The sequence below is a fragment of the Erinaceus europaeus genome, chromosome 10, assembly GCF_950295315.1.
Source record: "Erinaceus europaeus chromosome 10, mEriEur2.1, whole genome shotgun sequence".
Taxonomy (NCBI): domain Eukaryota; kingdom Metazoa; phylum Chordata; class Mammalia; order Eulipotyphla; family Erinaceidae; genus Erinaceus; species Erinaceus europaeus.
In genome coordinates, this window is record NC_080171.1 from 116,445,201 (window position 1) to 116,467,556 (window position 22,356).

A 22,356-nucleotide genomic window follows, 5' to 3' on the forward strand; every position below is an offset into this window, starting at 1 on the left:
AAACCATTAATTAGCCCTCCGCTCCAATGAAGTGACCTGGATAAGCAGACCTATTACACACAGATGACTTCGAGACTCTTCAGCCCCATTCTCTGGGTTGTCTTTGTCACTTTCTTGATTCTGTCCTTTGATGCACTAAAGTTTTTCAATTAGATAAAGTTCATTTTACCCACTTTTCTTTTGTTCCTCCTACTGTTGTTGTCATGTCTACGACCCAACTGCTAAATCCAAGACCATAAATATGTAGCTCAGTGCTTTCTTCTGAAAACTTTATAATTTTCACTCTTACATGTAGGTCTTTGGTCCATTACGAGTTTGCTTTTTGAACATAGTACTAGATAATTTCCCAATTTTCTTTTCCTAAATGGTAGTATCCAGTTGTCCCTGCCTCTTCTGTTGAAGAAAAGATACCTTCTCTACTGAATTGTGTTGTCACTGCTACTGAGTATCGACTGGCCAGATATACACGGCCTTATTTTTGGATTCCTAGCTCTCTCCCATTGACCTGTAGATTTATCCTCAGGCCAACCCTGTCTTATTTGGATTACTGCAAAAGAAAAAAAAAAATTTTTTTTTTTTTGAATTTGTGAAAGGTGAGTTTTCCAACTTTGTTCTTTTTCCGCACTGTTTTGGTTATACTATAGGTCATTTACAATTCCACAGGAATCTGAGAGTTGCCTTTTCATTTCTTTTAAATATTTATTTTATTTATTTATTCCCTTTTGTTGCCCTTGTTGTTTTATTGTTGTAGTTATTATTGTTGTTGTTGTTGGATAGGACAGAGAGAAATGGAGAGGAGGGGAAGACAGAGGGGGAGAGAATGACAGACACCTGCAGACCTGCTTCACCGCCTGTGAAGCGACTCCCCTGCAGGTGGGGAGCCGGGGTTCGAACCGGGATCCTTATGCCGGTCCTTGTGCTTTGCGCCACCTGCGCTTAACCCGCTGTGCTACAGCCCGACTCCCCGGTTTCCTACCTTTAAGTGGGACTGTGCTGCAGACAGCCACAGCAGCTACAAGGCACTGAGACTGGGGACAAATCCAGGAAAACACTTTATTTATTTATTTTTTAAAGGAATGAGGATTTTTTTTTCATATTTATTTTATTTATTCCCTTTTGTTGCCCTTGTTTTATTGTTGTGGTTATTATTGTTGTTGTCGTTGTTGGATAGGACAGAGAGAAATGGAGAGAGGAGGGGAAGACAGAGAGGGGGAGAGAAAGACAGACACCTGCAGACCTGCTTCACCGCCTGTGAAGCGGCTCCCCTGCAGGTGGGGAGCCGGGGGCTCGAACAGGGATCCTTATGCCACCTGCGCTTAACCCGCTGCGCTACAACCCGACTCCCGCCTTTTCATTTATTAAAAAGAAAACAACTGTAAAAATTATAATGATTCCGTGGTCCGGGAGGTGGTGCAGTGATAAAACTCTGGACTCTCAAGCATGAGGTCCTGAGTTCGATCCCCGGCAGCACATGTGCCAGAGTGATGTCTGGTTCTTTCTCTCTCCTCCTATCTTTCTCATACATAAAAATAAAATCTTAAAAAAAAATTATAATGATTCCTTAGATACTTGTGTTACTGTTGCTCTCTTAATATTAGGCTTCCCAGTCCCTGACCTCAAGACATCCTTCCATTCATTTAACTCCTTCTTTGATTGCTTTCAGCATTGTTTCATAATTTTTATATAAAAGTCCTCACTCTCTTGTTTTAATTTGTTATGCATTTTATTCTTTCTTTCTTTCTCTTTTTTTTTTTTTTTTTGCCTCCAGGGTTATTGCCTGCACCACGAATCCACTGCTCCTGGAGGCCATTTTTTCCCTTTTTGTTACCTTTTTTTTTTTTAACCATTGTTGTGGTTATTACTATCATTGTTATTGATGTCATCGTTGTTGGATAGGACAGAGAGAAATGGAGAGAGGAGGGGAAGACAGAGAGGGGGGAGAGAATGACAGACACCTGCAGACCTGCTTCACCGCCCGTGAAGCGACTCCCCTGTGTGTGTGTAGGGGGGGATTTCAAACCGGGATCCTTCGCTGGTCCGTGCGCTTTGCCCCGCCTGTGCTTAACCCACTGCACTACTGACCGACCTCCATGCGTTTTATTCTTATGTACAAAAATTGGATTTCCCCCCTAATTTCCTGTCCAGATCTTTCATGACTAGTATAAAGAAAACAACTGCTTTTTCATGTTGTTTTTTCTTTCTTCCTTCCTTTCTTTTTGCCTCCAGGGTTAGTGTTGGTGTCTGCACGATGAACCCACTGCTCCTGGCAGCCATTTTTTCCACTGTTGTTGGATAGGACAAAGAGAAATTGAGATGAAGGAAAGAAAGACAACTGCAGACCTGCTTCACCACTTGTGAAGTAACCCCCCTGCAGGTGGGGAGTGGGGGGTTCAAGCAGGGATCCTTACATGAGTCCTTTCGCTTCCTATTATGTGCGCCTAACCTGGTGTGCTACCACATGACACACAACCCCCCCTTTTTTTTTTTTTTTTTTTTACCAGAGCACTGCTCAGCTCTGGCTTATGGTGGTGCCTGGGATTGACCCTGGGACTTTGGAGCCTCAGTCATGACCGTCTCTTTGCATAACCATCTTGCTATCTCCCCAGCCTCTTTACAAATTGATCTTATGGGGAAAGGGTAGATAGCATAATGGTTATGCAAAGAGACTCTCATGCCTGAGGCTCCAAAGTCCCAGGTTCAATCCCTGCACCACCATAAGCCAGAGCTGAGCAGTGCTCTGGTAAAAAAAAAAAAAAAAAAATTGATCTTATGCTCTTTAATTTTTTTTAAAAAAAATTTAATTATCTTTATTTATTGGATAGAGACAGCAAGAAATTGAGAATGGAAGGGGATAATAGAGAGGGAGAGAGAAACAGAGACACCTACAGCCCTGCTTAACCACTTGCAAAGCTTTCCCTCTGCAGGTAGGGATGGGGGCTTGAACCTCGGTCCTTGTGTATTGTTAACTTGCGCTTAACCAGGTGCGCCACCACCCAGCCCCAATCTTTAATTTTTATATATTTCTTTTTTTTTTTTTATTGTTGTAGTTATTGTTGTTGTCGTATAGGACAAAGAGAAATGGAGAGAGGAAGGGAAGACAGAGAGGAGGAGAGAAAGATAGACACCTGCAGACCTGCTTCACCGCCTGTGAAGCGACTCCCCTGCAGGTGGGGAGCCGGGGTTCGAACCGGGATCCTTATGCCGGTCCTTGTGCTTTGCGCCACCTGCGCTTAACCCGCTGCGCTATAGCCCGACTCCCCCCTTTTTTCTTTTTTTTTTTAAGCTTTCTTTGGAATCTTCATACAGGATGATGGCATCTGTGAATACAGACATTCTTACTTCTATTTCAGTTTGCATGCCTCTCACTCATTTCTCATGTCTTTCCAGAACTGCCAGTCCAAGTTGTTTAGCAGGGAATACAATGGATGCCTTTGTCTTGTTCTTGCTCTTATGGGGAAGATTTCAGTCTCTCACTATTAAATAAGATGTTACTCCTGGTTAACCCACTAAGTGGGTTTTCATTAAGTGTTTTTTGTAAATACCTTCTTTGAAAGAAATTTCTCTTCCTTCATAATCTTAGAATGTTTCTTCCAACAATGATGACATCAACTATAACAATAAAACAGTACTGGTGAAGCCTCCTTAGTACTTCCATGCTGCAGTGGGGGTAGTAAAGATTTGAATCCAGGTCCTCAAACATAATAATGGGGGGCGCAGTAGTGCACCGGGTTAAGCACACGTGGCTCAAAGAGCAAGGACCTGCGGCACAAAGATCCTTGTTTGAGCCCCTGGCTCCTCACCTACATGGGGGTGGGGGTGTGTGTGTGTGGGTGTCACTTCACAAACGGTGAAGCAGGTCTGTAGGTGTCTATCTTGTCTTTCTCTCCCCCTCTTGTCTTCTCCTCCTCTGTGGATTTCTCTCTGTCCTATTTTTTAAAAAAAAAGGCCACAGGAGTAGGCATCGAGCTCCAGCAATAACCCTGGAGACAAAATAAGTAAAAAATATTTTTAAAAGAATTTATTTATTTATTCATGAAAAAGATAGGAGTAGAGAAAGAACCAGCTATCACTCTGGTACATGTGCTGCTGGGGATTGAACTCAGGACCTCATGCTTGAGAGTCTAGTGCCTCAGCCACTGCGCCACCTCCCAGACCACAATAAAAAATATTTTAAAAAATAAAAAATGCTAGAAAACAAAACAAATGGGGCTCTATGAACAGCGTATGTAGTTGAAATATTTTTTCAAAACCCTTCTGCTGCTCTCTTCTAAAGTTGGTGTTTAGTTAATTTACCCTTGATAGAATGACTAAAAAGAAGGCACTAACCTTTTGCACTTTTCCATAACTTTCAAAGTTTTTCGTTCTTGAATTTGCCTTTTTCTGCGTTCGACCTTTTTTTTCTCTCATCAACCACTTTGATCCCCCCCCTTTTAAAAAATATTTCTTTATTTATTCCCTTTTGTTGTCCTTGTTGTTTTATTGTTGTAGTTATTATTGCTGTTGTTATTGATGTCATCGTTGTTGAATAGGACAGAAAGAAATGGAGAGAGGAGGGGAAGACAGAGAAAGGGAGAGAAAGATAGACACCTGCAGACCTGCTTCACCGCCTGTGAAGCGACTCCCCTGCAGGTGGGGAGCCGGGGGCTCGAACCGGGATCCTTATACTGATCCTTGTGCTTTGCTCCACCTGCGCTTAACCCATTGCGCTATGGCCCAACTCCCTGTTTTCTTTTATGTATATTTTAAATCTGTTTTCTTACTGGTAACTCTGGTGACCACAATTGATATCTTCAACTCATCTAGTTAGGGGACAGTAAGAAATTTCTCTGTGAGGGTTCCAGCTCTGCCAAGTGTAGACCCAACGCTGAGTTCCTGGGTCACAACACAGGAGTACGGTGACACTGGGGGCACCTCAGTGCTGTGGTACCTCTCTCTCTTCCTCTTTTTAATTTTACTTAATTTATTTATTGTTGGGTAGAGACAGAGAGGGGAAGGTAGAGAGGGAGAGAGACAGGGAGACACCTGCCATCCTGCTTCACCATTTGTGAAGCTTTCCCCTGCAGGTGGGGACCAGGGGCTCGAACCTGGGTCCTTGCACAGTGTAATGTGAGTGCTTAACCAGGTGCGCCACCACCTGCTCCTTTACCTCTTATCTCTATGTCTCTTTCTTTACATCTCTCTCCTGGTATCTCTGGCGTCCTATCTGAAAAGTATATCTAGAGCAGTGAAAAACGCCTAGTTTCATTTCAAAAATATTATTAGAGTCCTCCAGAGAGACAGAGCAGTGGAACATGTGTGTGTGTGTGTGTGTGTGTGTGTGTGTACACAGACATTTATTTTAAGTAGCTGGCTCACATGATTATGGAGGCCGGACAGTCCAAAAATCTGCAGGTAAGTTAACTGAGACTCTAGAAACCTCTTTAGTCAGTATAAATATTTGATTAGAATCCAGGATTCTACAAAAATGGACAAAGTCACATTTATTTATTTGTTTTTTTAATTATCTTACTTATTATTACTATTATTATTTTTTTTTCCAGACTACTGTTCAGCTCTGGTTTATGGTGATGGAGAGGATTGAACCTGGGACCTGGAACCTCAAGTCTCTTTGCATAACCCTTATGCTATCTACCCTGCCTGGTACAGTCACATATATGGCAGTTTCCCTGTTGTTTCCATGGAGACATGGTTCTAGGAGTACCTTTCTCCACCATGTTCAGTGATGTCACTATTTCTTTATCTTTTAATTTTGACATTATAGATTCACAGGATGCTACAAGGATGGTACAGGAAAGTTCCATGTTATCATCCCTCTCCCCCAACGACATCTCTAAAAAATTGTACTGCAGTATCAAACCAGGAATTTAATATACACAGTGGATTTTAAAAAACCACTTCAGGGACTGGGTGGTGGTGCACATAGTACCAAGCACAAGGACCTACACAAGATTCCCGCTTTTAGCCCCCGGTTCCCCACCTACAGGGGGATACTTAGCAGGTGGTGAAGCAGGGCTGCAGGTGTCTCTCTTACTCTTTCCCTCTCTATCTCCCCCTCCCCTCTCAATTTCTCTCTGTCCTACCAATGAAATGGAAAAAGTGGCTGCCAGGGGCAGTGGATTCGTAGTGCTGGCATCGAGCCCCAACGATAACCATGGGGTCAAAAATAAAATAAAAATTAAATTAAATTAAAGAATACTTCAAACAAGTCATACTTATGGGAACTTTCACCTTGGGGATAAAAAAGGACCCTAAAAACTTTCAGAGAGAGAAAAAAGAAGTACAGAAGGTCAACAGAGTGGAAACAATGGGATAAAGACTTGACATTTCTAAGTGAGCGTATGCTTATCTAGATCATATCCCTGGGCAAGCATGAAAAGATAAGAGATAATTGCAGATATACCAAGTCTGTGAGGCCACTCAGTTTTGTAATAGGAAAGAAAAGGAGAGAAGCAGAGAGAAGGGGATTAGAGAAAGCTGCCAGTCAGAGGAGAGCAAGGACCAGCTTCTAGGAAGGACAGCACCCAGCAAACTGGAAAGGGGTTCAGGACTGACTTAACCCTGACAGCTTTTTTGGCAGACCTCAGAGATTGGCCTGTGGAAAGTTACGTCATGAGGTAAGAAAGAAAGTGAGTAACGAATGCAGGAGAAGTCAACCAGAGACATTTTCAAATAAAGTTAAATAGCTGGATAGCAATAAGATGACTGTTATCATAAAGTGGGATCATGGCTCACCCTTGGGCTTGGTAATAGACATTCATTTTCAAAACAGAAACTTGGAATGTGCTTTTAGCCAGAAATCACAATATAGTTGTACAAGTCTAAATCTCACTTAACATAGTCAATAGGCTCTTGGAAACTGCAACTTTTAAGAGAAACATTTACTGAAACAAATTTTACCACAGACAAGTAACTACAAACAAGAGTTAAGGTACTATGACTTGTCTCACACAACACACACACACTCACTCACCAAAGTTCTAAACTCCAAATACTTCTAGTGGGGCTGGGTGGTGGTGCACCTGGTAGGGCGCACATGTTACAATGCTCAAGGACCCAGGTTCGAGCTCCCTGGTCCTGCAGGGGAAAAGCTTTGCGAGTGGTGAAGCAGGGCTGCAGGTGTCTCTCTGCCTCTTTCCCTCTCTGTTTCCCCCTTCCTCTCGACTTCTGGCTATCTCTATCCAATAAATAAATTAAATTAAAAATTTAAAACAAAACAAAATAAAAAAAATACTTCTAGTATTAAACAGCCATTCATATCATAGCATCTATCATTTTCCAACAAAAATTATTCCAGGTTAGGGTTACGGGTGACTGGAATCCATCCTGGCATCTTAGGTACAAGAAGGGGCCTGAGCAAGGTAACTTCCCACCATAGGGTGCTCGTGTTTTCTCTCTCTCTCTCTCTCTCTCTCTCTCCCTCTCTTTCTCTCCATCCCCCCTTCTCTCTTTGACTCACTCGAGATATCTGAGAGCCACAGATGAATCTAACGTGTTCTTGAGTGAACATACATGACCTATTCAAGGACTTGACCTATTGGAAAAATGGAGGAGGGGTAAGAAGATGTAAGGGAACAAAGGGCAACCTGCCATCATAAGAAGCCAGCAGACAATGTCTAAAAAGCATTAAATCAAAAAAAAAAAAAAATCACAGAAATCTAATCTGGCAATAAATGCCAAAAGAGGTCATTGTTCTCTCAGAAAGGTGGAAACAGTGCACAGAAGGTAGTTCAGCAGTAGAGCGCCTGCCTTGCACTTGGGAGGCTATGGGTTCAATCCCCAGCGCCACATGGGAGCAGCAAGGAAAACGCCATGGGTGGGGGAGCAGTGCTTTGCACCTTGCTATGTCCCAACAAATATTGAAGAAAAGGATGCATGTGTTGCAAAAAGAGTAAGAGGAACTGCTTCTGCATTGCTCTTTGAATTCTACTGTACCTTAAGTTATATACCTAAAATACTCTGGATATAATACATTTCATTTCATTATGGATAGGAAGCACTATGACCAAACAGAAAGTAATGCCTATAAGCACAGTAGAATTCAGTTCTGCTTGTCCTTCATGGAAGGGCTCTAACTAAAAATTTTACCATCTGAAAGATACTAAAAGGGATTTTACAATTTCTTTTTTTAAATGGGGGGAAAGAAAGCTCACTGTTGGATATACTTTGAAACTAATGGGAGAGAAGAATGCTTAAAACCTGGAGCAAGTGGTCCGGGAGGTGGCGTAGTGATAAAGCTTTGGACTCTCAAGCATGAGGTCCTGAGTTCGATCCCCCGCAGCACATGTGCCAGAGTGATGTCTGGTTCTTTCTCTCTCCTCCTATCTTCCTTATTAATATATAAATAAAATCTTAAAAAAAAAAAGCCTGAAGCAAATCCACCGCCACCTGCTAACAGGGCCCCTGGGCACTGAAGCCTCGCTGGGGACAGGCTTGATGCTGGGATGGGAGCATGAGGCTTCAGGTTTGGGGTTACAGCCCCCTGGCTCCCCACCTGCAGGGGAGTCGCTTCACAGGCGGTGAAGCAGTTCTGCAGGTGTCTATCTTTCCCCCTCTCTGTCTTCCCCTCCTCTCTCCATCTCTCTTTGTCCTATCTAACAACGATGACATCAATAACAACAACAATAATACTACAACAATAAACAACAAGGGCAACAAAAGGAAATAAATAAATAATTTAAAAATTGCCCTAAGTAGTGAAATCACACGTATGCAAAGTCTTAGAAACTAATGGTGACGACTGTTGATTAAGGGGCATGGGTGGGAAACGGGAAAAGTACTTAGTAAGTTCTCTAGCATTGGGGACCCAGGCGGTGGTGCACCCGTTTAAGCGAACATAGTACTAAGCACAAGAACCCGCACAAGGATCTGGGTTCGAGCTCCCAGCTCCCCACCTGGAGGGGGGAAGCTTCACAAGCCACAAAGCAGGTCTGCAGGTGTCTCTCTTTTTCTCTCCCCCTCTCAATTTCTCTCTGTCCTATCCAATAAAATAGAAAAAAATGGCCACCAGGAGCTATAGATTCATAGTGCTGGCATGGAGCCCCAGTGATAACTCTGGAGGCAAAAAAAAAAAAAAAGAAAAGAAAAGAAAAGAAAAGAAAAGAAAAGAACCTCTCGTGTTAGCTCTAAGTAGAGACTGGAGCTGCAGGGGCTGGGCAGTGGCACATCCGGTCAAGAGCACACACTGCCATGAGCAGCCAGCGACCTGGGTTCAAGTGCCTGGTCCCCACCTGTAGAAGGGAAGGTTTTTTTAAGTAGTGAAGCAGGGCTGCAGATGTCTCTCTTTCTTGTCTTCTTTGTATTCCCCTTCACTGTCAGTTTATGTTTCTATCAAAAAAGAAAGAGGGAGAGGGAGGGAGGGAGAAAAGAAGGAAAGAAGGAAGGGAGGGAGGGAGGGAGGGAGGAAAATAAAGGAAAAGAAAGAAAGAGAGAGAAAGAAAGAGAAAAAGAAAGGAAGAAAGAAAGAAAGAAAGAAAGAAAGAAAGAAAGAAAGAGGGAGTCGGGCGGTGGCGCAGCGGGTTAAGCGCCAGGTGGCACAAAGCGCAAGGACCAGCGTAAGGATCCCGGTTCGAGCCCCCGGCTCCCCACCTGCAGGGGAGTCACTTCCCAGGCGGTGAAGCAGGTCTGCAGGTGTCTGTCTTTCTCTCCCCCTCTCTGTCTTCCCCTCCTCTCTCCATTTCTCTCTGTCCTATCCAAAGACGACATAAATAACAACAACAATAATAACTATAATAATAAAACAAGGGCAACAAAAAAGAATAAATAAATATTTTTTTTTTTTTTTTTTTTTTTTAAAAATATTTTATTATTTATTTATTTATTCCCTTTTGTTGCCCTTGTTTTATTGTTGTAGTTATTATTGTTGTTGTCGTCATTGTTGGATAGGACAGAGAGAAATGTAGAGAGGAGGGGAAGACAGAGAGGAGGAGAGAAAGATAGACACCTACAGACCTGCTTCACCGCCTGTGAAAAAATAAATATTTTTTAAAAAGAAACAAAAAGGGGGGATAAGTAAATAAATAAAGCATTTAAAAGAAAGAAAGAAAGAAAGAAAGAAAGAAAGAAAGAAAGAAAGAAAGAAAGAAAAGAAAAGAAAAGAGGCTGGGACCTTCTACTAAGGGGCAAAGAGGCAAAGTCAGAGGAAACGCTGCCTGTGACTGCAGTGTGGAGGGCCAACAGGGCCTCGGGCAGGACCATCGGGCAGGACCAGCAGCCCGGACCTCATCTCAGAATCCAGGAGCGGCAAAGCAGAGGAGTCGAGGCCCAGCGCACTCCTGGCAGAGGTCTTCCCTCCTTCCACTGGCTGTCACTATGCAGTGGACTAGAATGCCACCTGCCCCAGGCCACCTGTCCTGTGAGGTCACGATGGAGATGCCTGGGAGAAGCAGCGACCTATCAGACGGCTCATTCCAGCAGATTCCACGCCTTTCGCAGACTCAGCTGGTGAACCACATTCGGGACTCTCTTCTTTCTGGTTTTCTTTCCTCTTTCACTTTTTTTTTTTCGAAGGGTGAAGCATCTGATTAAGGATGGAGGTAGTTTAGCTTTCATGTATAAGGCAACAAAAAGGGACAGAGTGACACCATCACAACACACCACAGGCACACACACTGCCCACTACAGGCCACCACCTCGGAGGCACAGAGGCCCAGCAGCAGATCATGACCTGAGGTCTAAAGTGAAGTTGTTCTCAAGCAAATCTAAGCTTCAGTGGATTAAGCCAAACGAGCAAGAAGTTGATAAAGAAGCATGACCCCCGAGGCTATAGGCACATGCTGCAGACAAACAGACAGACAGGGCCTAGGAAGCAGGGCCCAGAGCAGCACCGCATACAAAGTCAACCAGGAGAGGCATTTCAAGGCAGGACTCTGAGAAGCCCCCCAAGTGAGGGGGAGGAAGGGACTCGAGGACTTTCCTGGGAAGTACCAACGAAGATAACTGCTCACCAGCTCAGTGTCAAATTCTTTTCTGACTGTCCCACCACTGGTGGCCTAGGAGGTCAAGGGGTGTTTGTGAAGCTCAAGGAGATGCTAGAATGGGCATCTGCCACTAAGAGAAGTCAGCCACGCAGCCCCCGGGGCACTGCCTTGCAGCAATGAGGCAGCGGATTGGCTCCTTGGCCCTGCAGCCTTCAGGCAAAAGGACACACAGTACACTATCATCTTTCCCAAGCTGCGAAAAATCTCCCTATCAGATCTGCCTCCGACAGAGAATCTGCTGGTGAAAACTGCTTCCTTAACAAGGCTCAAGTGGGGAGTCGGGCGGTAGCGCAGTGGGTTAAGCACAGGTGGCACAAAGCACAAGGACCAGAGTAAGGATCCCGGTTTGAGCCCCTGGCTCCCCACCTGCAGGGGAGTCGCTTCACAGGCGGTGAAGCAGGTCTGCAGGTGTCTGTCTTTCTCTCCCCCTCTCTGCCTTCCCCTCCTCTCTCCATTTCTCTCTGTCCTATCCAACAATGATGATAACAATAATAATAACTACAACAATAAAAAAAACAAGGGCAACAAAAGGGAATAAATAAATAAATATTTTTAAAAAAAATTTAAAAAAACAAGGCTCGAGTTATAGGAAATGTAACCAAGGCCGGAGGGCAGCTGGCAGAAGTTGACCTACCTTCATCAGAGACCAGCAAATCAATCCATGTGCAAGTTTTCCCCCCAAAATAAATCCTGCCATGAAACAAGGAGTTGAGGTGGGAAGAGGGGAAGCCTCGGGCTGGAGACACATGCAGCTGCATCTGGTTACACCCCACGCCGCACATCACGCACACACAGTCAGTAGGAAGCTGGATTCTCTACCCGAGCAAAGAATGTTGTAGTTACCACTGTTTGTCTCTAGGTGCAGATGGAGACCCTGTTAGCTCACGGCGCTTTCAGAATTTTCAATTATCCACTCAATAGCAGCCCACCCCTGGAACAACACAGAGATTGCAACAAGGCATAAGAAATTCTGTTTCTTGGAGCCGGGCAGTGGCACACCCAGTTAAGCACACTTAGTACTAAGCGCAAGGACCCGCACAAGGGTCTGGATTTCAGCCCCCAGCCCCGCATTCGCAGCAGGGACACTTCACAAATGGTGAAGCAGGGTTGCAGGCATATCTCTCTCTCTCTCCCTCCCTCTCTAGCTCTGCCTCCCCTTCTCAACTTCTCTCTGTCCTAATAAAATGGAAAAAAAAAAAAAGTGGCCTTGGGAGTCAGGCGGTAGTGCAGCGGGTTAAGCGCACGTGGCACAAAGAGCAAGGACCGGTGTAAGGATCCCGGTTCGAGCCCCCGGCTTCCCACCTGCAGGGGAGTCACTTCACAGGAGGTGAAGCAGGTCTGCAGGTGTCTGTCTTTCTCTCCCCCTCTCTATCTTCCCCTCCTCTCTCCATTTCTCTCTGTCCTATCCAACAACAATATCAACAACAATAATATCTACAACAACAATAAAAACAAGGGCAACAAAAAATAAATTTAAAAAAAAAGTGGTCTCCAGGAGCAGTGGGATTCCTAGTGCTGGCACTGAGCCCCCCAGTGATAACCCTGGAGTCAAAAAGAAAAGAAAAGAAAAAAGAAAGGAAAAGAAAAGAAATGAAAAAAAGAGAAAAAAGAAAAGGAGAGAAAAGAAAAGAAAAAGAGATTCTGCACTGGAGTTGGTGTAGTGCACCAAAGAAAAAAGACTCTGAGGTGGGTGAGGGGAGAGTTCAGGTCCTGGAACATGATGGCAGAGGAGGACCTAGTGGGGGTTGAATTGTTATGTAGAAAACTGGGAAATGTTACACACATATAAGCTATTGTGTTTTACTGTTGACTGTAAACCATTAATCCCCCAATAAAGAAATTTTTTAAAAAGGAAACAAATTCTGTTTCTCTCACTGCAGACCACGGCAGGACTGCAAAGCTTTGTGGTGAGAGAGGAGAGATACGGCAGTGCTCACTCACAAGCCATCTGCCACTCTCTAGGGCAGTTTCTCGTGCTCAAGAATAAGATGCTGTTTCCTGCCTAGGACTCTCACACCAGATTGCTACCCCTCTCTGTGTCATCACTTCCTGAGTGCAGGCTGGAGGAGGGGCGGGCAGCCCTCACAGCCTCCTTAGCCTCAGGCTCCAAGTCGCAGGATGACCTCCTCTCTGTCATCACCTCCTGTCCCTGCCTGCTGGCTGCCAGCTGAGCCCAGGCATCACCCCAGGTGACCAGCTATGCCGTCAAACGACAGCTACAGTGAGGGGGAGGCAGTGACTCTCCACAGCAACCCTTAAGGCAAAATTTATTTCCTTTTTTGCCTCCAAGGTTATCACTGGGGCTCGGTGCCTGCACTACAGATCCACTGCTCCTGGAGGCCATTATTCCCATTTTTGTTGCCCTTGTTGTTATTATTGTTATTGTTGATTGTTGTTGGCTAGGACAGAGAGAGATCCAGAGAAGACAGGAAGACAGAGGGGGGGAGAGAAAGACAGACACCTGCAGACCTGCTTCACCGCCTGTGAAGCGACTCCCCTGCAGGTGGGACTCGAACCGGGATCCTTGAGCCGGTCCTTGCGCTTTGCACCATGTGTGCTTAACCCACTGTGCTACTGCCGGGCCCCCAAGGTGAAATAAATTTAAAGATGAAATTGTACCACTGGCGATCAAATGAGTGGAACTCTAGATGATGATATGAAGTGAAATGAGTAAGGACATGAAAGACAGTCACGGGATGTTTAAATATAAATAACTCAAGCTGGGTCCCAGAGGTGGCTCACCCAATAGGGTGTAGTTGCACTTGGAAGCATGTGGTCTCAAGGTCAAGTTCTGGCGTCTCATGTGCCAGAGTGATGCTCTGGTTCTCTCTCTACCTGTGTTAATAAATAAAAAATCTTTTTTTTTTCCCTTTTTGCCTCCAGGGTTATCGCTGGGGCTCAGTGCCTGCACTACAAATCCACTGCTCCTGGAGGCCATTTTTTCCTTTGTTGTTGCTGGATAGAACAGGGAGTCGGGCGGTAGCGCAGCAGGTTAATCGCACATGGCACAAATCATAAGGACCGGCGTAAGGATCCCAGTTTGAGCCCCCGGCTCCCCACCTTCGGGGGGGGGTCGCTTCACAGGCGGTGAAGCAGGTCTGCAGGTGTCTATCTTTCTCTCCTTCTGTCTTCCCCTCCTCTCTCCATTTCTCTCTGTCCTATCCTACAACAATAACATCAATAACAACAACAACAATAACTACAACAATAAAACAACAAGGGCAACAAAAGGGAATAAATAAATAAATTTTTAAAAAAAGAACGGAGAGAAACTGAGAGAGGAGGGGAAGACAGAGGGGGAGAGAAAGACAGACACCTGCAGACCTGCTTCACCGCTTGTGATGCGACCCCCCTGTGGGTGGGGAGCCGGAGGCTTGAACTGTGATCTTTGCATGGGTCCTTGCACTTTGTACTATATGCACTTAACCTGGTGTGCTATCTACCACCCAGCCCTCAATAGACTCATTGAAAACTATGGTGGATATTAGAGGGAAAGTGGGAGGAACAGGTAGAGGGTCTTAAGAGGGGATGCCAGAAACTTCAGTGTTGAGTAGAGTGAGCCACACACACAGGTATGAAGCTACCTGCGCTTAACCCGCTGCGCTACCCGACTCCTGCTAGCTTGACTTTCTGAAAAGAGAACTCCCTTAGTTGGGTTTGTGTCTCATGTTCACCCCACGCTGTACCTTCAGAACTAGGTCTGTCTTTCCTGCAACTGGCTTTTGCTCATTTTGTTTGTTTGTTTTTTCATAGCGTTTCTTTTTAATATTATTATATCAGTGATTCATAATGGTTTATGAGATTATAAGATTACAGGTTCACTTAGGGGGTTGGGTGGTGGCGTAATGCACAAGGATCCGGGTTCTGGTCCCTGGTCCCCACCTGCAGGGGGGGAAGGTTTTGCAAATGGTGAAGTAGTGCTGCAGGTGTCTCTCTGTCCTCTTCCTATTTCCTCCTTCCCTCTTGATTTCTGACAGTCTCTAGCCAATAAATAAATAAATATTTTTAAAAAATTATATCTTCACTCTGAACTCACCACCAATCTATATGTCCCACCCCTACTCTGATCACCATCATAGTTCTCATAATGTCTTAGAGCCAGCTTGGTTATTTTTATTTTATCTTATTGCAAATTCTAGTAGTTTATTCATATTGCGCATATGATTAAAACCATCTAGTAGTTTTCTTTCACCTCATTACTTCTTCCATTTAGCATAATCACTTCCATTTAGCATAATCACTTCCATTTAGCATAATCACTTCCAATCCCATCCATTTTGTCTCAGACGGACACAGTATCATTTTTTTTTTTTTACTGTAGGATAATATTCCATTGAATATATATCCCAGAACTTTTTCTCTTTTTATTGCCACCGAGGTTATCCCTGAGGGTCAGTGCCAGCACTGCTCCTGGCAGCCATCCCTCCCTTTTACTTACTTGTTTTTCTACTGTTCCTTGCTAGGACACAGAGAAATTGAGAGGGGAAAGGGAGATAGAATGAGAGAGAAGGTGCAGGGCGTGGCACACCTGGTTGAGCACACACATTACAATGCTGAAGGACCCAGGTTCAAGCCTCTAGGCCCCACTTACAGGGGGGAAGCTTCATAAGTGGTAAAGCAGGGCTGCAGATGTCTCTCTCTCTCTCCCTCTTCATCTCCCTCTTCCCACTTAACTTCTCTCTGTTGCTATCTAAAATAAAATAAAATAAAGACAAAAGTATAGGAGAGAAGGAGAACAGAGAGAGAGAGAGAGATGGGACCTGTAGACCTGCTTCACCGCTCATGAAGCGTTGTTACGCCTGCAGGTGGGGATGGGGGCTTGAACGTGGTTCCTTGCACATGGTAAGAGGGCCACTGCCTGGCCATCTGTAACTCCTTTATTCAGTCACCTGTTTGTGGGCATCTGGGTTGCTTCCACTCCTTGGTATATATCCAATGAGCGTGAAAACAAGAATTCTTTTATTTTTATTAATTTGTTTTTTGAAAACATGAGTCCTAAGGGACATACATACTGCTATGTTCATAGCAGCATTATTCACAATAGAAAAGGAACGGAAGCAACCTGTCACGGTCTTTAAATGCAACCTTTGAGCACACTGGCATTATATGAGCTCAGCAAGAGAGTGGGCCCTGGCACCCAGAAGGCTTATGAGGCCACACATCACACCTGCCTAGCCTGGCCCTTAACAGAGCTCATGCACACTTGGCACTGAGATCAAGTCCCATACCTTCTTTGCATTGGACGATATTGTGTTGGCCATTAAACTTTCCAGATAGCTTCCAAGGCTGATTCCCTTCACGGTGATGATGGCTTCTTGCGTAAGCATGGTCCTGCAGAAGAGCGAGAAGAAGAGAAGCTAATTTATCCTTCCAGAAGGGAGGCTCTGCCCTGCCCCGACGTCAGCCTTCACTGTGTTGACCCCAGAGCACAATCACTTACATTTCAGGGTTCTCCGGATGGGGCATGTACACCAACCTCTCATTCACCGACACCAAGTTTGTGAGTGTGATCTTTAAGGAGAAAAAAAACAAAAAGGACTTTAGTCTCCACTGTTTTCTTTCCCAGCTGCCTAGCCATATTCTGTCATCCTCAAATCAGCAAATACGAGATCCAGAGCAGAAGAAATACTTAGGTGCAGGCCCATTTAGACTTTCTTTCTTATTTATTTATTGGCTAGAGATAGAAATTGAGAGAAAGGGGAGATAGATGAGGAGAGAAACCTGCATCCTTGCTTCACCGCTCCTGAAGCTGCCCTCCTGCATGTGGGGACCAGGGGCTTGAGCTTGGGTCCTTGTGCCTGAAAACATGAGTACTCAACCCAGTGTGCCACCACCTGGGCCCCATTTAGGCTTTCTCACATGTAGGTACCACTGCACCGCAAGGAAGCCAAACCATGTGTTCTCCTGTCATCAGCCCGTTAGCCACATCCCCCCCAGTGCCAGGCCAGGCCCGTCACTTAACGCACATTCCAACCACCAACCTGTTGAAAAGGACAGCAGCAGGAAGACAAGCAGGAAGCTCTCTGCCCATATCAGCGGGGTTTGTTCCTGTCTCTCTCTCTCTCTCTCTCTCTCTCTTTCTCTCTTTCTCTCTCAGGCTTTCATGGGCAGGACCCTGAAGAGACCCAGTCTGTGTGAGCAGCTAGTGTAGATCTTGGCTTCTCAAGTGCCTCTTCTGAAAACCAACTCTCCCTTCACTGGTTATTTGACAAATAGTTAAATTCAGATGAGCTGTTATCATTTCACATCTTTATACCAGCGCCCCCACTCCCTCTTTCTCTCTCTCTCTCTCTCTATATATATATATATGTATATATTTGCCTCCAAGGTTATCGCTGGGGCTCAATGCCTGTACTATGAATTATGAATCTACTGCTCCTGGAGGCTATTTTTTCCCTTTTGTTGCCCTTGTTGTTTACTGTTATTGTTTTTTTATATTTATTTTTAATATTTATTTATTTACCCTTTTGTTGCCCTTGTTGTTTTTTATTGTTGTAGTTCTTATTGCTGTTGTTGTTGTCATTGTTAGATAGGACAGAGAGAAATGGAGAGAGAAGGGGAAGACAGAGAGGGGGAGAGAAAGATAGACACCTGCAGACCTGCTTCACTGCTTGTGAAGCGACTCCCCTGCAGGTAGGGAGCCGGGGGCTCGAACCAGGATCCTTACACCGGTCTTTGCTCTTCGTGCCATGTGCGCTTCACCCATTGCGCTACTGCCCGACTCCCTATTGCTGTTGTTATTACTACTGTCATTGTTGTTGGATAGGACAGAGAGAACTTGAGAGAGGATGGGAAGACAGAGAGGGGAAAGAGAAAGACAGACACCTGCAGACCTGCTTCACCACTTGTAAAGTGACCCCCCTCCTGTCCCTACAGGTGGGGAGCCGGGGGCTCAAAACGGAAGCCTTGCTCCAGTCTTTGCGCTTAACCTACTACACTACTGCCAGGCCCCCAATAAGTAATTTTTTAATCCAGTAAACTCTCTTACTGACCTATGAATTTCCCTCAATTCGTTCTTCACATGCACACTGTGCCAATGTAGTTTTCAATGATATATTTACTTACTATGGGGAGAGAGGACCAGAGCCTCATTCTGGCACGAGAGATGCTGGGGATTCTGGGGCGAGGACTCAGGCCTCATGTTTTCAAGTCCTGCTTTCCATCCCTGGGGCCACTTCCTGGGTCATTACCAATGTGAATTTTTTGGGGGAGGGGTTCATAAATGTTTATTTTTAAAAATATTTTTATATTTATTTACTTATTTTTCCTTTTGTTGCCCTTGCTATTTTTATTGTTGTTGTAGTTATTGTTGTTGTTGTTATTAATGTCATTGTTGTTGGATAGGACAGAGAGAAATGAAGAGAGAAGCGGAAGACAGAGAGGGGGAGAGAGACAGACACCTGCAGACCTGCTTCACCACCTGTGAAGCGACTCCCCTGCAGGTGGGGAGCCAGGGGCTCAATCCGGGATCCTTACACCAGTTCTTGCACTTTGCTCCACGTGCCCTTAACCCACTGCGCTACCGCCCGACTCCCAGTTTATTTATTTATTAACATGAAAAGGAGAAGAGCAAGAAAACCAGAATATCACTCTGGCGTAAAGGATGCTGGGAATCAAATCCAACCTCATGTTGAGAGGTTAGCCCTTTTTTCCCCCTTTATTGGGGGGGATTAATGGTTTACAGTCACCAGTAAAATACAGTAGTTGTATTTTAGTACGTGTGTAACATTTCTCAGTTTTCCACATCACACTCTAATCCTCGCCCCCACACCTAGGTCCTCCTCCACCATCATGTTCCAGGACCTGAATATCCTCCCCCACACCCCCAAGAGTCCTTTACTTTGGTGCAATATACTGACTCCAGTTCAAGTTCTGCTGTGTGTTTTCCCTTCTGCTGCTATTTCTCGACTTCTATGTCATTTTTTTTAAGGGAGAGAAGTGAAGGCAGAAAGTTGTTTTTCAAATCTCTGCTGGTTAAAAAGTAAAAGAAAAGAATAAAAGTCTCGGGAGTCAGGCTGTAGGGCAGTGGGTTAAGCGCACATGGTGTGAAGCAAGGACCAGCGAAGGATCCCGGTTTGAGCCCCCGGCTCCCCACCTGCAGGGGAGTCGCTTCACAGGCGGTGAAGCAGGTCTGCAGGTGTCTGTCTTTTTCTCCCCCCCCCCCTGTCTCCCCTCCTCTCTCCATTTCTCTCTGTTCTATCCAACAACAATAACAGCAATGACAACAATGATAATGACAACAACAAGGGCAACAAAGCGGGAACAAATGACCTCCAGAAGCAGTGGATTCATAGTGCAGGCACCAAGCCCCAGCAACAACCCTGGAGGCAAAAAAGAGAGAGAGAGAGAGAGAGAGAGAGAGAGAGAGAGGGAGAGAAAAGGAGGAGGACGAGAGGATAGGAGGAGGAAGAAGCATAAAAACCCCTGCTAAACAGGCCAACAAGATAATTCACCTGGAAGGGCACTTTCGTTTGTCCTGCACATAACCCAGATTTGAACCACCACCACCAATCACCACCATATGGGACTAGGACTAGGATAGCACTGGGGGAAGCTTTGGTGCTACGTCTGTCTGTCTGTCTCTCTCCTTCTGCAAAAATGAACCCATACTAGTGAAACCCCAGCAACAATAGTAAATATATAAACACCCTGCTAAGGACCAGGGAGATAGCTCAGTGGTATAACAAGACATCTACATGGGGTGCCAGGTTTGATTCCCTGGCACTACACCTGCTCCTTTTTCTCATAAAAATTATTTTTTTTTGAATTTTTAAAATAAAAAATCCTGAGGGAGTTGGGTGGTAGCACAGCGGGTTAAGCGCAGGTGGCACAAAGTGCAAGGACCGGAGCAAGGATCCTGGTTCAAGCCCCTGGCTCCCTACCTGCAGGGGAGTCGCTTCACAGGCAGTGAAGCAGGTCTGCAGGTGTCTGTCTTTCTCTCCCCCTCTCTGTCTTCCCCTCCTCTCTCCATTTCTCTCTGTCCTATCTAACAACGACGACATCAAGAACAACAAGAATAATAACTACAACAATAAAACAAGGGCAACAAAAGGGAATAAATAAATATTTTTTTAAAAAAACCTCCTTGTTGAAATGCATTCTCCTTTTGAAAGTAAGGGTATTAGTTATCCTGGAAAGGATATGGGGCAGGGGGAGGCTTCTGGGGGCTGATCACATTCTGTCGCCTGCCGGTTATAAAGGTGTGTCCACTTTGTGACAACTCCTTACTTCTGTGCATTTTTTCCACACTTTTATTATACTGGAGTGAAAAAAAAGGAAGACCTTGCTGAATAAATTCCTCTTTTCTATTAAAAATGAACAGCAGAGCAAGGGTGGGCTGGAAATAAGATTAAATGAAGGCATTACGCACCATCACCATGAAATACCAAGCACCTTTCTCATCTTAGGCCATTGCTTACATTGGTGGAACAAAGTTCCATTTTCTTTTCCACAGGATCCACAATAGAATGTTCTTTGATGTATGTCAAAGTTCTACTGGTTCCCAAAACCTAGAGAGAAAAAAAACTATCACTACTTCTGAGCTGGAGAAGACCTCTCATGGACTAAGTGTGTCCTAAATCCTCATGTGGCGGCTTTAGTCCCTGCCCCCACCCCCCAGTCTGATGTGAGTGTATTTACAGGCTGGGTCTTTTCAGAGTGACTTAAGAGAAAATGGTATCATGAGGGTGGGCCCTACCACAATCTGACTAGTGTCCTTACAAAAACAAACTAGGGGGCTGGCTGGGCAGTGGCACACCTGATTGAGCGCACCTGTTACAATGTACAAGGACCCAGGTTCAAGCCCCCGGTCCCCACCTGCAGAGGGAAAGCTTCACAAGTGGTGAAGCAGTGCTGCAGGTGTCTCTGTCTCTCTATCTCCCCCTTCCCTCTCAATTCCTGACTGTCTCTATCAAATACATAAATAAAGATAATTAAAACATTTTTAAAAATCATAAAAAGCAAAGCACAAGGACTGGTATAAGGATCCTGGTTCGAGCCCCTGGCTCCCTACCTGCAGGGGAGTCGCTTCAGAAGCGGTGAAGCAGGTCTGCAGGTGTCCTTCTCTCCCCCTCTGTCTTCCCCTTCTCTCTCAGTTTCTCTCTGTCCTATCCAACAACAACATCAATAACAACAACAACAATAACTACAACAACAATAAAAAAACAACATAATAATAAAAATAAATAATAACAATTAAAAAAATTAGAAAAGAATCATAAGATAAACTAGAACTCAGGCGAAGAATCAGGACTGACAGGGCCTAGAGAAACACGACTATGGAGGAGGCTGGGCTGGGGTGATGGACCGTCTCCTCAGGGTGCTGAGAGAAAAGCACCCAGCCACCCATCTGAACGGGAATATTCAACACTTGCTGTTTAAACCTCGCCTGTGCTCTATTGTTAAATAGATGACATATAAGCCCATGTGTCAGGAAACGGGTTGGATTTTATGTTCAGTCACAAAGATGGAAGACAAACATGAAGTTTACAGAGAAACCAAGCATCTTTTCGGATGTTCTCAGTGTCCCTGGATGGGAGTTCTACGGGTAAGACATCACTTACTGCAGACTGAGAGGGACAGGTAGTGAGTGGCACAGGGGACCATACAGGTGTAGCAGGGATGACGTAGGTAATGGATGGGGCCGTGTGAGCATAAGCACGGTGACAAAGGTACCTGCAGGGTCCATGGGGGGACGGGGAGGAGGGGCAGGTGTAGTCAGGACAGGGATCGGGAAGTACTGGAGTAGCAGGGAAAATTGCGATAAAGGCCAAGCCAGTGGGTATAGACCAGGCAGTGTGGCTGTCACAGAGGTGACGCGGGTGATGCTGGCGTGGGCCAGGTGCAGTGCCACGGGGCTCGGGGCTCGGGTGGGGGCTCACCGCTCGCACTAGACCTGGCAGCCCCCACTCGGTGCTGAGGAGCCGGTGGCTGTGCAGCCGGCCGCGGACGTCCACGCTCCGCTCCAGCACATCCACTCCCACCACACAAGGGTTCATCGGGTTGGGGTACTTCCTCATGGCAGCCTTGATGACGGTGTCCCATGGGTGGCTGCAAGGAAAGCGCGATCACCACCACCTTCCGTAAGCGGGGATCCTTGCAGTCTCTCAAGTGCATCCTGACCCGCGGCTGCCCCACCCATGAACATCCATGCGAGGCGATGTTACAGTTGTTTTTAATTTAGCATTTTTAAAAATTATCTTTATTTATTTATTGAATAGAGACAGCCAGAAATCCAGAGGGAAGGGAGTGATAGAAGGGAGAGAGACAGGAGTCGGGTGGTAGCGCAGCAGGTTAAGCGCACGTGGCGTGAAGCGCAAGGACTCGCGGAAGGATCCCAGTTCGAGCCCCCAGCTCCCCACTTGCAGGGGAGTCGCTTCAC

General features: G+C 45.4%; 1 protein-coding gene across 7 annotated transcripts in view; it reads right to left on the reverse strand.

Annotated features, from left to right (window-relative positions):
• The window catches only part of PRELID3A (PRELI domain containing 3A), a 122,561-nt gene that overhangs the window by 87,285 nt on the left and 12,920 nt on the right, over window positions 1-22,356 (reverse strand). Inside the window, exons 2-7 of one of the 7 annotated variants that reach the window (XM_060200646.1) lie at window positions 21,857-22,025; window positions 20,396-20,485; window positions 16,417-16,487; window positions 16,205-16,307; window positions 11,820-11,907; window positions 9,988-10,516 (exon numbers count right to left, since the gene is read on the reverse strand). In XM_060200646.1, the coding sequence (XP_060056629.1) occupies window positions 11,854-11,907; window positions 16,205-16,307; window positions 16,417-16,487; window positions 20,396-20,485; window positions 21,857-22,025 (487 nt within the window). In that variant the 3' untranslated portion in view covers window positions 9,988-10,516; window positions 11,820-11,853. Of the gene's footprint in view, window positions 1-3,629; window positions 3,927-9,987; window positions 10,517-11,428; window positions 11,908-14,445; window positions 14,957-16,204; window positions 16,308-16,416; window positions 16,488-20,395; window positions 20,486-21,856; window positions 22,026-22,356 lie in introns of those variants that run through there. The other 6 variants (XM_060200644.1, XM_060200645.1, XM_060200641.1 and 3 more) reach the window with 6 other exon arrangements.